The 15297-nt window shown below is 51.5% G+C and overlaps 2 protein-coding genes and 1 long non-coding RNA gene across 3 annotated transcripts in view; all 3 read left to right on the forward strand.

The window, feature by feature from the left end:
- Window positions 1-411, forward strand: part of LOC115248620 (uncharacterized) — a 1178-nt gene extending 767 nt beyond the window's left edge. Inside the window, exon 2 of the long non-coding RNA XR_003887417.1 lies at window positions 1-411. This exon is cut by the window's left edge and continues 17 nt beyond it. This is a non-coding gene — a long non-coding RNA (uncharacterized lncRNA).
- A 4007-nt stretch (window positions 412-4418) lies between these two features.
- Window positions 4419-10606, forward strand: LOC101065385 (cadherin-7-like). Its single transcript, XM_003976720.3, has 12 exons — window positions 4419-4488; window positions 4966-5235; window positions 5382-5676; window positions 5820-5939; window positions 6161-6328; window positions 6702-6889; window positions 7555-7808; window positions 7880-8016; window positions 8257-8378; window positions 8794-8908; window positions 8989-9243; window positions 9603-10606. Exons 2-12 carry the CDS (start codon window positions 5008-5010, stop codon window positions 10166-10168), a joined length of 2448 nt encoding a protein of 815 aa, XP_003976769.2. The 5' UTR covers window positions 4419-4488; window positions 4966-5007; the 3' UTR covers window positions 10169-10606.
- A 637-nt stretch (window positions 10607-11243) lies between these two features.
- On the forward strand, window positions 11244-15241 carry LOC101064950 (dnaJ homolog subfamily C member 1). Its single transcript, XM_011617724.2, has 12 exons — window positions 11244-11490; window positions 12340-12441; window positions 12570-12616; window positions 12751-12916; window positions 12998-13095; window positions 13157-13250; window positions 13324-13408; window positions 13561-13724; window positions 13822-13941; window positions 14113-14161; window positions 14250-14587; window positions 14999-15241. Exons 1-12 carry the CDS (start codon window positions 11332-11334, stop codon window positions 15065-15067), a joined length of 1491 nt encoding a protein of 496 aa, XP_011616026.1. The 5' UTR covers window positions 11244-11331; the 3' UTR covers window positions 15068-15241.
- Window positions 15242-15297: the final 56 nt, after the last annotated feature.

Raw genomic sequence — 15297 nt, forward strand, 5'->3', positions numbered from 1 at the left:
GGAGAAGTATTTCAGTGCTTCGATGCTCCAGGACCCCTGGGCGGGTCTGCAGCCTGTTGCAGTCACAGACAGACACACGCCACCCTGACTGACAGACGGAACCGGACCGGACCGGCAGATGGAACCGGACCGGACGGCAGACGGAACCGGACCGGACGGCAGACGGAACCGGACCGGACCGGCAGGAAAGAACCAGCTCAGTCAGCAGCAGCTTCAATGAGTTCCCCTTGAGAACTGATGAGTTTACATGTTTTAATTTAGAATGTTTTTAAATCTCCTTTTTACTTTGTACATTTTAGATGTTTCTAAGGGAAAAAGTTGTTTGTTTTTTATATTTTAGGAAATAAATTTGAAGCTGTATAACAGGAAATAACCCTTTATTTAAGAAATATAAATGTAATTTTTTTTTGAACATCTGAATTATTGGCTGAAGTTTTATGTCAAAATATCAGATACAGATTCACGTACCTGGATTTTTTTTATGCGATACATTTTGAGTTACAAAATTTTAATCGAATTTGCAAAAGGGTTCAGGTTACTGCAAGAGTTTTCAGTTAGAATTTTAAAGTGTCAATGAAGGAAAGATGAAGAAGTCTCACACATCCCAACTGGTCTGGACCTCTGTGACCCCACAGCACGTTCCGGTTAGCTGGACGGGTGGAGTTTTAGCCCATCACCACCCTCATCTATATCCTCATCTTCATCCTCGTCATCAGTTCGGCCCTGCGTGCGCTGCTCTCTGGGCTGTAATGACGCCTCCAGCCTGTAGGGGGCGCTGTCGCAGCTGACAGCAGCCTATCCAGCTGTGTCCCCATTAAAGCTGCTAAATAGAGCAGAAACAACACACACGGACAACACCTGAACATCTGGGAACCGCTGCCGCAGGTCGACTTAAAACATCAACAAGACGTTTTTCCCCTCAAATGATTTCATTCAACTGAAGAAGATTAAATAAACCGGAAATCTTATGTAAAACAAACGATAAACTCGGAGAACTTCACTTTCAAAGGTCACAAATGTCAACAAAAATATTTCTAGAAAAGGCGCCATCATGAAGTCAAACACAACTGTGAGAGGAAGACAAACAAAAGAGACTTAATGCGGAGTGTCGGTTTGGCATTTCCTGAAGCAACATGCACGTGCCTGCGCGCGCGCGCACGCAAGGCGGCTGAGCATCTACCAGGATGATGAAAGTCCCGTCATATTGTGTGTGTGTGTGTGTGTGAGTGTATGTGTGAGTGTGCGTGTGTGAGTGTATGTGTGAGTGTGTGTGTGTGAGTGTATGTGTGAGTGTGCGTGTACGTGTGTATGTGTGTGTGAGAGAGTGAGTGTGAGTGTATATGTGTGTGTGAGAGTGTGTGTGTGTGAGAGTGTGTGTGAGAGTGTATGTGAGTGTGTGTGTGAGTATATGTGTGTGTGTGAGAGAGTGTGTGTGAGTGTATATGTGTGTGTGAGAGTGTGTGTGTGTGTGTGTATGTGTGTGTGTGAGAGTGTGTCTGTGTGTGTGTGTGAGTGTATGTGTGTGTGAGTGTGTATGTGAGTGTGTGTGTGTGTGAGTGTGTGTGTGTGTGAGTGTGTGTGTGAGAGTGTGTGCGTGTGTGTGAGTGTGTGAGAGTGTGTGCGTGTGTGTGAGTGTGTGTGTGAGTGTGTGAGAGTGTGAGTGTGTGTGTGTGAGAGTGTGTATGTGAGTGTATGTGTGAGAGTGTGTGTGTGTGTGTGAGTGTGTGTGTGAGTGTGTGTGTGTGTGAGTGAGTGCGTGAGTGTGTGTGTGAGTGTGTGTGTGTGTGTGTGAGTGTGTGTGTGTGTGTGAGTGTGTGTGTGTGTGTGTGAGTGAGTGCGTGAGTGTGTGTGTGAGTGTGTGTGTGGTGTGTGTGAGTGTGTGTGTGTGTGTGTGAGTGTGTGAGTGTGTGTGTGAGTGTGAGTGTGTGAGTGTGTGAGTGTGTGTGTGTGAGTGTGTGAGTGTGAGTGTGTGTGTGTGAGTGTGTGAGTGTGTGTGTGGTGGTGAGTGTGTGTGTGTGAGTGTGTGTGTGTGTGAGTGTGTGAGTGTGTGTGTGTGTGTGTGTGTCCTGCAGCTGTTCATGATCCACCTTCTCTGAACACCTGAGATCAGCTTCAGGCTGCAGAGCTCAGAACAGCTGACATCATTTATGAGTGTGAAACAACTGAGGAACGTCTCAACACCTTCATGAGTTGAACCAGCAGAAGAGGAACAAGATGGAGGGATGATGGAGAGATGGATGGATGGATGATGGAGGGATGATGGAGGGATGGATGATGGAGGGATGGATGATGGAGGGGATGATGGAGGGATGGATGATGGAGGGATGATGGAGGGATGGATGATGGAGGGATGATGGAGGGATGGATGATGGAGGGAGGATGGAGGGATGGATGATGGAGGGATGGATGATGGAGGGATGGTGGAGGGATGATGGAGGGATGGATGATGGAGGGATGATGGAGGGATGATGGAGGGATGATGGGTGATGGAGGGATGGATGATGGAGGGAGAGGGAGGGATGGGAGGATGGAAGCGGGATGGAGGAGGAGGGATGGTGGAGGGATGATGAGGGATGGATGATGGAGGGATGAGTGAGGGATGGATGATGGAGGGAGGGATGGAGGGATGGATGATGAGGGATGATTGGAGGGATGGATGATGGAGGGATGGATGATGGAGGTGATGATGGAGGGATGGATGATGGAGGGATGGATGATGGAGGGATGCTGGAGGGATGGATGATGGATGATGGAGGGATGCTGGAGGGATGGATGATGATGATGGAGGTGATGGCGGGATGGATGATGGAGGGATGATGGAGGGATGGAGATGGAGGATGGGAGGGATGTGATGGAGGGATGATGGAGGGATGGATGATGGGGGATGGATGATGGAGGGATGATGGAGGGATGGATGATGGAGGGATGGATGATGAGGGATGGATGATGGAGGGATGGATGATGGATGATGGAGGGATGGATGATGGAGGGATGGATGATGGATGGATGGAGGGATGGGATGAGGAGGGATGATGGAGGGATGGATGATGGAGGGATGGATGATGGAGGGATGGATGATGGATGATGGAGGATGGGATGATGGAGGGATGATGGAGGGATGGATGATGGAGGGATGAGGAGGGATGGATGATGGAGGGATGATGATGGAGGGATGGATGATGGAGGGATGGATGATGGATGATGGAGGGATGGATGATGGAGGGATGGATGATGAGGGATGGATGATGGAGGGATGGATGATGGATGATGGATGATGGAGGGATGGATGAGGAGGGATGGATGGATGGATGATGGAGGGATGGATGATGGAGGGATGATGGAGGGATGGATGATGGAGGGATGGATGATGGAGGGATGGATGATGGAGGGATGGATGATGGAGGGATGGATGATGGATGATGGAGGGATGATGGAGGGATGGATGATGGAGGGGTTGTTCAGGAGCAGCAGAGCCTCCTGAAGGTTCCCACCTCCTGCTGCTCCTCTGGCATTTCTGGGTCGTCCTGCTGACTCTGCTAAAGGTTGTGGAGCACATGAAGGAGTTCTGCACCCAGCAGGATTCCTGTGTTCACAGGACCATGTTGAGGTCCTGGACCAGGTCCAGGACCGGGTCTAGGTCTAGGACCAGGTCCTAGACCTAGACCCGGTCCATGTAGGATGGAAAATGTAATCTGATAATGATACAGTTAAACAGTTTGATGTGACTAGTTTGATCTCTCTACACACACACACACACACACACACACACACACACACACACACACACACTCACACAGGAGGTGAGTGTGACCTTTAGTTTAAGATGATTCTGATTGGTCGGCTGCCTCCAGGAGCCTGATGGGAGAATGAATCTGCTCTGGGTTCTGAATCCCTTCTGACCTCACTGATCGATATCAGTCCAGTGAGTCCTCCTCCGGGACCTGTCGGACCCCCTGGTCCTCCCCAGTGGACACCTGAAGGCTTGGTCCTCAGCCCCCCTCCTCCAACCAGTGGTGGAGGAGAGGGGGCGTCTCAAGACCAGAATCGGGAGTTTCCAGGCAGTTATTGCCAATAAAACCTGAGCATTTCTCCTAAACTCTGAAGCGCTCTCACTGGACATCCCTGTCAGCATGCACGAGGATGAGCGCAGCGCAGCGCGCGAGGATGAGCGCAGCGCAGCGCGCGAGGATGAGCGCAGCGCACGTGCAGCTGCCGGCTTCATGCTGTGCACAGATAGATGAAGAAAATTCTTGCACTTCACACCATGTTGCGTGTTAAAATGCATCAAATGTAGATATTTCTGAGAAATCCTTAAGATGACAGCTCAGACCTTGAGGCTCCTCCCACAAAGGCCTGACCCCACCCCTAGCACTCGGAGTGGGCGGGGCCAGTGGCTGCCTGGCCCCCGGTGGAGCGAAGCCGAGTATAAATGGAGAAAAGCCGCGCTGAAGCTTCGGGTCCTGCAGCCATCAGAGGAGCAGCAGCACGGTAAGAACCTCGGAGCTTCAGACTTTTCTTCTGTAAAACTGTTCCTCAGCAGACAAACACGCCAACGGCCCCTTTTTGAGAACAAGATGCGGGAAATGTGACGGTTTTCCAAAAAAGAGTTGTGACATTTCTGTTGTTGTCATTTAGTATTGAGATTCTTCTACCTGCAGGTTTATTTGTCTTCATGTCAGAAGTTTCAGCGGTTCCTCTGAACCTTTACGCACGAACGAGACCTTTTCTCCTCCGGGTTTGTTTAACATGTGACTGTCAGTCAGCTGGTTGAGTTCTATTTCTATTTCTTCATATTTATGTTTATACTGACATGATAATCAATCAAAGCCTTCCACATATATCATCTGCTTACTGATTCCATTAAAAGTGAAGGGCGGAGTTCTGGGTCCAGAACCGGTGAGCTGCGGTTGGAGGGTGGGCGGGGCTTTGACGAATGTAATGATGAAGACGTTGTTGATATCTCAGGTGAGCACACACACCTGCGCCTGCTGTTGGAGCTGCTGAAACATGGACCTTCTGTGGTTCCTGAGCGCCCTCAGCGTGTTCACCCTGCAGGAGCGGGCCGGCACCGGCGCCATGACGCTGAAGTCGGTCCTGCTCCGTCAGCTGCGGCCAGGGGGAGGGGCTTCTGCGTGTAGCCCCGCCCAGCACAGCAGGAGGAGGAGGAGCTGGGTGTGGAACCAGTTCTTTGTTCTGGAGGAGTTCACAGGGAACGATCCGCTCTACGTGGGGAAGGTGCGGCTGTGACGTCATCACGTTCATTTTATGACCACATAAATCTGTGAAGACCCACGCCACGCTCAGAGGGCGAGGACGGTCTGTCACCTTCTCTCATGTCTTCTGACAGAATCATTTATTTAAGCGCCCGGTTTCTTCTGCAGCTCCACTCTGATGTGGATAAAGGTGACGGCCAGGTGAGATACGTCCTGACCGGCGAAGGCGCTGCGTCTATTTTCAGCATCGATGAGAGCACAGGGGACATTCACGCCACCAGAAGGCTGGATCGGGAACAGCAGGCCTACTACACCCTCAGGGCCCAGGCCAGAAACCGAGACACCAACCGTCTGGTGGAACCCGAGTCCCAGTTCATCATCAAAGTCCAGGATGTCAATGACAATGAGCCAAAGTTCCTGGATGGACCTTACACGGCCAGGGTGGCTGAGAGGTCCCCCGTAGGTGGGTCACACACCTGCAAGATTCAAATATGGCATCCCGCTAAAGTTCAAATCACATGAGAGCAGTCGAAAAAGTTCTGTAAAACATGTCAAATGTGTTGGAACCAAAGCGGTCAGGTGTCGCTTATGTTGGGGCTTGTTCAGGGACGTCGGTGGTAACAGTGGTGGCCACAGACGCTGATGATCCCACCTATGGAAACTCGGCCAGGTTGATGTACAGCATCTTACAAGGTCAACCCTACTTCTCTGTGGAGCCAAAGACAGGTGACCACTTGTGCATCAATCGTGAACCTGTGTAACCCTGTAGGGGGCGTGGTCTGGGGGTTAGTTAATGCACGTCGCACATACATGATGGGCGATCTTTGTTATGTTGCAGCCTTACGCTAAGATAGAAACTCCAGATGCATTTGTCTCAATTAGCTCAGCCAAATGGCCAGATGTTGCTAGCATGATGTGTTGTAGTTCATACATGTTGCTACCCAAAGGTGTGGTGAGGACAGCTCTTCCTGACCTGGACAGGGAGGTGAGAGACAGTCACCTGCTGGTCGTCCAAGCTAAAGACATGATTGGACAGATAGGAGGACTGTCAGGAAGCACCAGCGTCACTGTGATTTTGACCGACGTCAACGACAATCCACCACATTTCCCCCGCAGTGAGTCTAACCTCTGAGCTCAAACAGTGCTGCTGATGGGGGTGGCCAGTGGTCCCTGTGGGTCCCCGTGGGTCCCTGTGGGTTCCCGTGAGTACCTGGGGGTCCCCTTGAGTACGTGGGTCCCCTTGAGTACCTGTGGGTCCCCATGAGTACCTGTGGGTTCCCGCGAGTACCTGGGGGTCCCCTTGAGTACGTGGGTCCCCTTGAGTACCTGTGGGTCCCCTTGGATTCCTGTGAGTACCTGGGGGTCCCCATGAGTACCTGGGGGTCCCCTTGAGTACGTGGGTCCCCTTGAGTACCTGTGGGTCCCTGTGGGTACTCGTATAACCCCTAAGCCTAACCGGTGTTTGTGTGTTCCTGTGTGTGGCAACAGGAAGTTACCAGTTCAGTGTTCGAGAGTCTGAACTGGTTTCGACCGTGGTGGCCAAGATCCGAGCTGTGGATCCGGATGAGGGTCCAAATGCTGAGCTGGATTACAGGATCCTAGATGGAGACGGTCTGGGGATCTTCAGCATCACCACGGATTCACACACTCAGGAAGGGCTGATCACGCTACACAAGGTACCAGTTTAATATCTGCTCGTTACACCTGAAGGAGCCGTGGCAACGCTAACCTTCGCCACGGCCCCTGAGCACGTTGGGCAGAAGTCGAGCCGCTGATGTTTCTCCTCTCTAAACTGGTTCCTCCTGTGTGGAACAGCTGGAACTGGTTAGGCTACAGCTGACTCCTTCAGTCCCACTAGAAGGACCGTGAGGTGCTGGTACTTTAGAGTCAGCTTCTCTTTCCTTTAAGAGAAACATCGAATGTCTTTGTTGGGTGGATTTTTCTGTCAGATGTCAAAACGTCTGACCGGAAACAAGCGTTGTGGTTGGTTCTCCTGAGAAAAGGCTGGTGATCTCCATGGTGAACTGGTCTCCATGCAGCAGCTGATTAATCTCAGATGGATCCTCTCAGATGCTGCTGACTCACTTGGGCTGTTTTCATGCCATTAATGCGATGCTGGTCTGTCTGCTGGTGATGTTCATCTGGACTGTGCTCCTCTGGATCCCACCTGGTCCCACAGGAGAACCTTCTGCTGCCAAACAGCTGCTGTCAGCCATGTTTAGTATGAAGGCAGTGATGAATTTAAAGACGCTCTGATCCATCGAACCCTCAGCGTCCCTTGAGCTCTGGGACCAGAGGATGAAGATAAGGGGCACTGATGCTTGGTCTCCTCTGGCTGCAGAATCTGGACTTTGAGACCAAGTCCAGCTACATGCTGCGTGTGGAGGCGTCCAACCTCTACGTGGACGCTCGTTTCCTGTCGTCGGGTCCGTTCAGCGACGTGGCGACGGTTCGGCTGCTGGTGCAGAATGTGGATGAGCCGCCCGTCTTCCACTCCTCTGTCAGCTGGATGATGGTCTCTGAGGCGGCGGCAGTGGGCACGGAGGTGGGCTCGGTGTTGGCTCGAGACCCTGACGCCACCAACAGCCCCATCAGGTATCTCTGCTGACGCTGCTCCACCCCTGACACGTGTGTTGGTGTCCTAACAGCCTGGGCTCCTCCTGCAGGTATTCCATAGACAGGCAGTCCAACCTGGAGCGCTACTTTCACATTGACAGTGGTACCGGTGTGATCACAACAGCTCAGCCTCTGGACAGAGAGACCGTCGCTGTGCACAACATCACTGTGGTGGCGACTGAGCGTCGTGAGTCTGAAGCCCCCAATTTTAAGCAGCTGAAAAGACGGTTGAATTAATGCTGAAACGTCACGACGGACAGCTGAGCTCAGCTAAGAGCAGCTAGCAACAATCAGCAGCTGGTTTCACCTCCGCTACAGAAACAGGCGGCTCCATGAACGTGTGCTAAGCTGCAGAGCATTTTCTGGCTGTTCTTTCATTCCTGTTTGTTTTCTGCCTGGGTGACTTCCTGCCTGGTTCTGATGCCAGTGGATCCGTCCCTGACAGGGAAAGCTGTGGTTCTGATCTCTGTGACTGATGTCAACGACAACCCCCCCAGCTTGGCCATCGACTACGACACTTTTGTGTGTGAGAACTCTGAACCTGGACAGGTAAGGACCATTAAACTCAGATATTGGTGAGACTGGTAACTCTGGAGCATCTTCGACGTCAGCGTCCTGGCGCCGGTGCCGGCCCACTTTGATGCCACATAAATAAAAGTGGGTGACCCCTGAACTTCAGCCCCACCAGCTGACTGTTATTTACCTGCTGTGCTGGTTCAGTCCCCAAATCTACTTTAATCTGGTTCTGATTTGCATCCAAATGTTCCATCACAGTTCACGTAATCTGATCAGTCTGAGGTCACATGACCTGGATTTACACACCAACCCAACTGGATTCTTGTTTGTGGCTCTGAAGTCAGACGCTTCTGTCCGACCAGATGAAGTCGTACGCTTCACTAGTCCCAATCTCTGCCTCTCTCAACCTGGACTTGGTCCTTCTGCTCAATCCAACTTGACCCCTCAGATCGTTCAAACACTGAGCGCTGTGGATCGTGATGAGCCTGAGGAAGGGCAGCACTTCCTGTTCTCTCTGTCAGAGGCTGGCCAGAACCTCAGCTTCACTCTCAGAGACAACAAGGGTAAAGCTGATAGCTAAGCAGCGTCACGTGAGAATGGAAGCTGTATTAGTGGACCTGGGGTTTTGTCTCTTGGCCTCCAGACAACACGGCGTCCATCCTGACGCGGCCCGGCGGGTTCCTGCAGCGGGATCAGCTGCTCCACCTCCTGCCAGTGGTGATTTCAGACAGCAGTCGTCCACCTCTCAGCAGCACCAACACTCTGTCCATCACTGTCTGCACCTGTGACGCTGCCGGAGAGCCCCGGTCCTGCCGCCAGGGGGCGCCACTGCTCCTCCTGGTGAGCCTCCAAAGTGCTGTCACCGCCGCTGTCCTCACCTGTATCCTCACGCTTCTAGGTGAGATGCGTAATTAGAGCCCCGCCCCTTTCACCTCCACAGGAGCAGCTCTGATCAATAAAGAAGCTGTCTGATCAGACAGGTGAATCACGCCAGCAGCCACCAGATGGTGTTGAGACCTCAGGGGGGTTATAGTAGTTTTACCATTGTGACATTATTGTCCTGAAGATTAGGTGAATAAACATTAAACAACTCAGTTAATTATAGATGTAAAATACTGTAAGTCAGCAGCTTTTAAAGAAGCTGTAGAAGTTAATTAAAAAAAACTGAATCACTGCTCTTTAGGGAACCTCCTGTGTGTTGTGAAGTCAAACGTCCTCCGCTGGAATGACTGATTGCTCCACCACTTCTGTCATCAGGTGTTGTGGTGGTAACAGCAGCCATCAGGCGAAGGCGGAGGGACCCTCTGACCGTGGTGGCTGAGCGCTGCGTTCAAGAGAACATCGTTTGTTACGATGACGAAGGTGGAGGTGAGGAGGACACTGAGGCCTTCGACATGCTGGCTTTGAGACATCTCAACACAACAGGCCAAAGCCACCAAACCCAAGCCAGGACCCTCACCTCCACGTCTGAGCCAACGTCAGAGGGCAACTGGCTGTTTCTGCCCTTCATCAGGGAGCGCCTGCAGCAGGCAGATCTGGACTCAGCAGCGCCCCCCTTCGACTCCCTGCAGACCTACGCCTTTGAGGGCAGTGGCTCATCTGCTGCGTCCCTCAGCTCATTAAACTCACTCGATTCTTTCAACTCCCAAGAGTGTCAGCAAAACTACGACCTTCTGAAGGAGTGGGGGCCACGATTCAGGAAACTAGCCGATCTCTATGGGCACCGTGAGGGAGGGGGGTGGCCCTGTAGCCCTCAGATTACACCTGTGGAATGGAGACAAGCACCTGTCCTCATACAGACTCCTGTGGATAACCAAGAGTAGCTGTCGTATAGATGGAAGAAGAATAGTCATTAGGATATCATTATAAATGACACAATGAGGCAGATCTGCAGTGGTGAGTGAGGAGATCTTTGTTCACCACAGCTGGTTGTGGACTGTGAGGACTTCTACATCTTAAATGGTCATCTCGCTGTTTAGCACCAGCTGTTTCAGGGTTCTACAACAAGAGCAAGGGCAGATATGTGTGTCATCAAGATCAGTTGGTAAAGCTAAATGTCTTTTCTCCCTCTGCTGGTAGCAGGTAGCTCTTCCTTCAGCATCTATGGCTTCGAGAAGTTGCCTTGTTTCTGAAAGATCTGCTAGAAATAAACTTCAGACTATCGACCCTCCTAATGTTTGTGTCCCTGAAGATGCATCTATGACAGCTGGGAGAAGGTCATAAAAGGGCAAACGTCTTTATTAAAGCATGTCTTTCTATCACTACATGACTGTTGTCATCATTTTCACTCCGAGTCAAAAAACTTCATGAATATTTGACATATATTGAAAACGCAAGAATAAAGTGAGTGACTACAGTCAATTAATAACTAATCATAAGGATAATGACTAATAACAGAATTGTTGTGAAGGGCTTAAAGGTGTTTAAAGTCACATTAAGGTGTGTGTGATCTGACAGGCGGGTCAATGATAGGAGAGAACACTGAGAACGTGCTCTGCTCTTGGGTTCTGTTCTGAAACCAGCAGCTTTGGGTCAAAGTCCTGGTGCAACTTCGTCATCTCGGATGGATAACGAGTCAGCAAAGGTCGTTGTTGTCTCCAAAAGAAGAGAGTTTCCTCAGGAGTTCCTCCTGGAGCCGATGTTGTAGCCACATTCCTCTACGGAACATCAGGTTTTACTGACATTCTACCAACATATAATAGGACAGTTCTCTCAAAAAGGTCACAGAATGGCAAAGTGGGTAAAGTTTTGCTCACCTTTTAATGGAAAGTGTGTAATTTTATTGCTTTTTGGTCGTTCGCCCTTCATCCTTTAGGTGGCGCTGCCGCCGATTCCAGAAAACCGTCTGATTTAGGAGACCTTTATTTTGACAGCGTAACCCGGATGTTAAGACTACCTCTTCCGGTGTGTCTGTCGCTGAGGTGGCTGTTTAGCTGTTACCGTCCTCTCTGTTTACTTGGGACCAGTTCTATGAGGTTCTGAGGTGATGTGGCTCCATGTCCGACCCGGTGGATCTCTGCTGCTCTGTCTGCTCCTGCAGGCCTGCCTCGCCCCCCCTCTGGCCGCTTGGGACGCTGATCTGGAGTTGCTGGACTTGGTGGAAGAGATCCCACAGACCTTCTACCAGTTCCTCTCTGTAGCCCAGGTTCGTGCTAAATGCTAATGTCTCCATGGTAACCGCACGAAAGCCGCTAGCTAACATAATTACTTAACTGCAGCACGTGGGCGCGTTCTTAGCGGAAGCAACAAATGCTGACATATAAAACAGACAGACAGCTAATAGTCAACATGTCTGTCTGTCCTGTCTGTCTCTCCCCATCATCTCTCTCCCTCCTGTCTCTCCCTCCCGTCTCTCTCTCTCTCCCTCCCGTCTCTCTCTCTCCCTCCTCTCTCTCTCCCTCCTGTCTCACTCTCTCCCTCCTGTCTCTCCCTCCCGTCTCTCTCTCCCTCCTCTCTCTCTCTCCCTCCTGTCTCACTCTCGCCCTCCCGTCTCTCTCTCCCTCCCGTCTCTCTCTCCCTCCCGTCCCTCTCTCCCTCCCGTCACTCTCCCCCTCCCGTCCCTCTCTCCCTCCCGTCTCTCTCCCCCTCCCGTCTCTCTCCCCCTCCCGTCACTCTCCCCCCTCCCGTCCCTCTCTCCCTCCCGTCTCTCTCCCCCTCCCGTCTCTCTCTCCCTCCCGTCACTCTCTCCCTCCCGTCACTCTCTCCCTCCTGTCTCTCTCTCCCTCCCGTCCCTCTCGCCCTCCCGTCTCTCTCTCCCTCCCGTCACTCTCTCCCTCCCGTCTCTCTCTCCCTCCCGTCTCTCCCTCCCGTCTCTCTCTCCCTCCCGTCTCTCTCTCCCTCCCGTCTCTCTCTCCCTCCCGTCTCTCTCCCTCCCGTCTCCCTCCCTCCCGTCTCTCTCTCCCTCCCGTCTCTCTCTCCCTCCCGTCTCTCTCTCCCTCCTGTCTCTCTCCCTCCCGTCTCTCTCTCTCCCCCGTCTCTCCCTCCTGATTCCCAGGATGCATCATCAGCAGAGATAAAGAAGGCCTATCGACGGTTGTCTCTCTCTCTTCATCCTGACAAGAACAAAGATGAAAATGCAGAAACTCAGTTTAGACAGGTAAGACACAGTCCTGTGGTGCACCTGTAGACAACAACGGTGTGTCCAGATGTTTCAGTTCATGCGCCCTTTCAACCATCTGACCACAGGTTCAGATTTAAGATGCACTCAGATTGTCTGATTTTCAGCTGGTGGCCATTTACGAAGTCCTGAAGGACGAGGAAAGAAGACGCAAGTGAGTAAAGGCTCTCCACCAATCAGAAAGGGGCACCTCTCTGGCCCCTCCCCCAGGCAGCTGCAGCCCAGGTGTATCAGCTCGGGTGCACACTTCCTGTCATGCTTGACCGTGACGACCTTCTACATCCGCAGGTATGATGACATCCTGGTGAACGGGCTTCCTGACTGGCGCCAGCCTGTCTTTTACTATCGAAGAGTGAGGAAGATGAGTAATGCAGAGCTGGGCTTCCTCCTCTTCCTCATCCTCACCGTGGGACATTATGCTGTCATCTGGTCCATCTACTTGGAAAAGCAGCTGGTGAGGCAGCTCATCGGAGCCAGGCCTCCTGTCAGAAGACAAGGTCAGCTGGGGCTGTTCCTCAACTCTCTTTACTTCCAGGATGAGTTGCTGAGCAAGAAGAAGAAAGAAAAGAGGAAGAAAGTGAGTTCCCGACCTGCAGAAGACCTGAGGGTTACGGGCCAGGAACGGGCGGACAGGTACCTCTGTGGTGTCGGCTCCCTGCCTTGACCCGGGTTCATTGTGTGTTTGCTGTTGCAGAGTTCTAGAACGACCTCACTGGCACGATATCCTCCCTCTGAAGCTCAGCATCTGGGTTTACCTGTCCATGAAGAACCTCCCACAGACCATCCAGGTGGGAGGCGGCCTGTCCCGGTCCTGCTGCTGAGCTGGGCTCTGGTCTCAGGGCAGATCTTTGTGTGTTTCAGGAGGTGAAGCAGTATTATGAAGAGTACCAGCAGCTGAAGCAGCAGCAGAGAGAAGAGGCTGAAGCTGTGCAGGAACTTACTGCCAGTAAACACTTTGGTTTCCTTGGCAACTGTGGTTTTCCTCTTATTGGTTCTGTAAAGTGGTGCTGAGAACCAACCAGGGTATAATGTTGGGGTGTCTCAGGACAATCTGAGCTCTCAGACTTCCTGTCACCTGCTGATGTCACGTCTGTTCAGGAGAGAAGAGGCCAAAGGTCAAGAAGCCAAAGGTGGAGTTTCCTGTTTATGAACCATCATTGGAGAAGATGAACTTCCAGAAATATGACCAGACAACATCCATTGAGGAGATTGAGGATCAAATGGACGATTGGCTGCAGGACCGGAAAGTGTCCAAGAAGAAGGTCTGATGTTTTTGACGTTCCACTGATCCGTTTGTTCTTGCATGTGTTCACAATCAGAATCCCATCAGCTGTGATGTCACTTCCTGTTTGTTTCCAGGGTGCTGATTGGACCGAAGACGACCTCAGCCTCCTCAGTAGGTTGATGGTTAAATTCCCAGGTGGAACTCCGGGTCGTTGGGAGAAGATTGCCCAGGATCTGGGCAGATCTGTGACTGATGTGAGTCCAACCTTCCATCACACAGTACAAAGCCCCGCCCACACGAGGAGGTGGCTGCTGGTGGCACCACACGCACACACACACGCACACACACACACACACACACAGTGAGATGAGACAGGACTCAGAGAGAAGAAACATTCATTTTCTCTGTGTTGGTTTCTACAACAGGTCACATCCAAAGTGAAACAGGTGAAAGACAGCGTGAGCCAGACTCCAGGTAAACCGAGCTTCTCTTGTCAGTGTCTTTGGATTCTGCTGAGCCATCACCTCCTCCTGCTCCTGCTCCTCCTGCTCCTCCCTTTCAGGTCTGGTGAAGCTATCGGAGCTAAAGGGAGAGAGAGACGCCGGTGAGGAGGAACAGAAAGAGGAACCAGAGTCGGCTACAGTGGCCAGAAAGAGAAACAGGAAGTCGGCAGCCACTGATGCAGGAGAGACCAAGGTCAGAGGTCACCGACAGAGAGATTTTGACCCATCGGCAGCAGAGGCAGAAGAGGCCGAGCCTCTGGAGAGTCGAGAGAAAGCAGAATCTGCAGTTTGGACCCAGAACCAACAGAAACTTCTGGAGCTGGCTCTGCAGCAGTTCCCCAGAGGAACCGCAGAGCGCTGGGACCGCATCGCCAAGGTCGTTCCTGGGAAGACCAAGGTGAGGCCTGAGACGCTGGCAGCTGCAGATCTCAATGATTTCTCATTTTCCTTTAGGTGAGACAGATGCGTGGAATCCTGCTGCTCCTCTATTTCCTGTCTGTGACAGATTAGATGACATCATTACTCTAATCTGAGATTAGTAACGTACAATAACATCCTGGAAACCCTGAGGAGCACCTGGCTGATCTGAACCTCAGCCCTGAGACCAGTTCGATCAGAACTATAACTTCATTTTAAGTCCAATAAATTCTATCATTAAGCAGAAACTTTGGACTGGGAGGTCTTCTGGGTTCTGTTGAACATTGTTGGTCTGCTGCTGGGTCGCCTGTATCTTGGTGTCATTACCTGGTTCACTGTGATTGATTTGCTCGTCCGGTTCCACACAGGCTGATTCATGTGTGTTTTTCAGGAGGAGTGTATGATTCGTTATAAGATGTTGGCCGAACTTGTCCAGAAGAGGAAACAGGCCAAAAGCTGATGAAAGGTGTGACTCTGCTTCCTGCTACGACTCTCACAGACAATGTTTACGAGTGACGGAGGAATCAGGTGACTTCCTGGAACGCACCTGAACACTGACCTCGCAGTATCACGTGCCTTAGCGTACTTTCAACCAACTTCCCCTCAGTTGGTCAATAAAGTATTTATTACCTTTTGTAGTTTGTGTCATTCTTTCACAATCAGGCTTTTTTGTGGACTCTTTCATCTGAA

This window comes from Takifugu rubripes, unplaced genomic scaffold (assembly GCF_901000725.2).
Source record: "Takifugu rubripes unplaced genomic scaffold, fTakRub1.2, whole genome shotgun sequence".
NCBI lineage: Eukaryota > Metazoa > Chordata > Actinopteri > Tetraodontiformes > Tetraodontidae > Takifugu > Takifugu rubripes.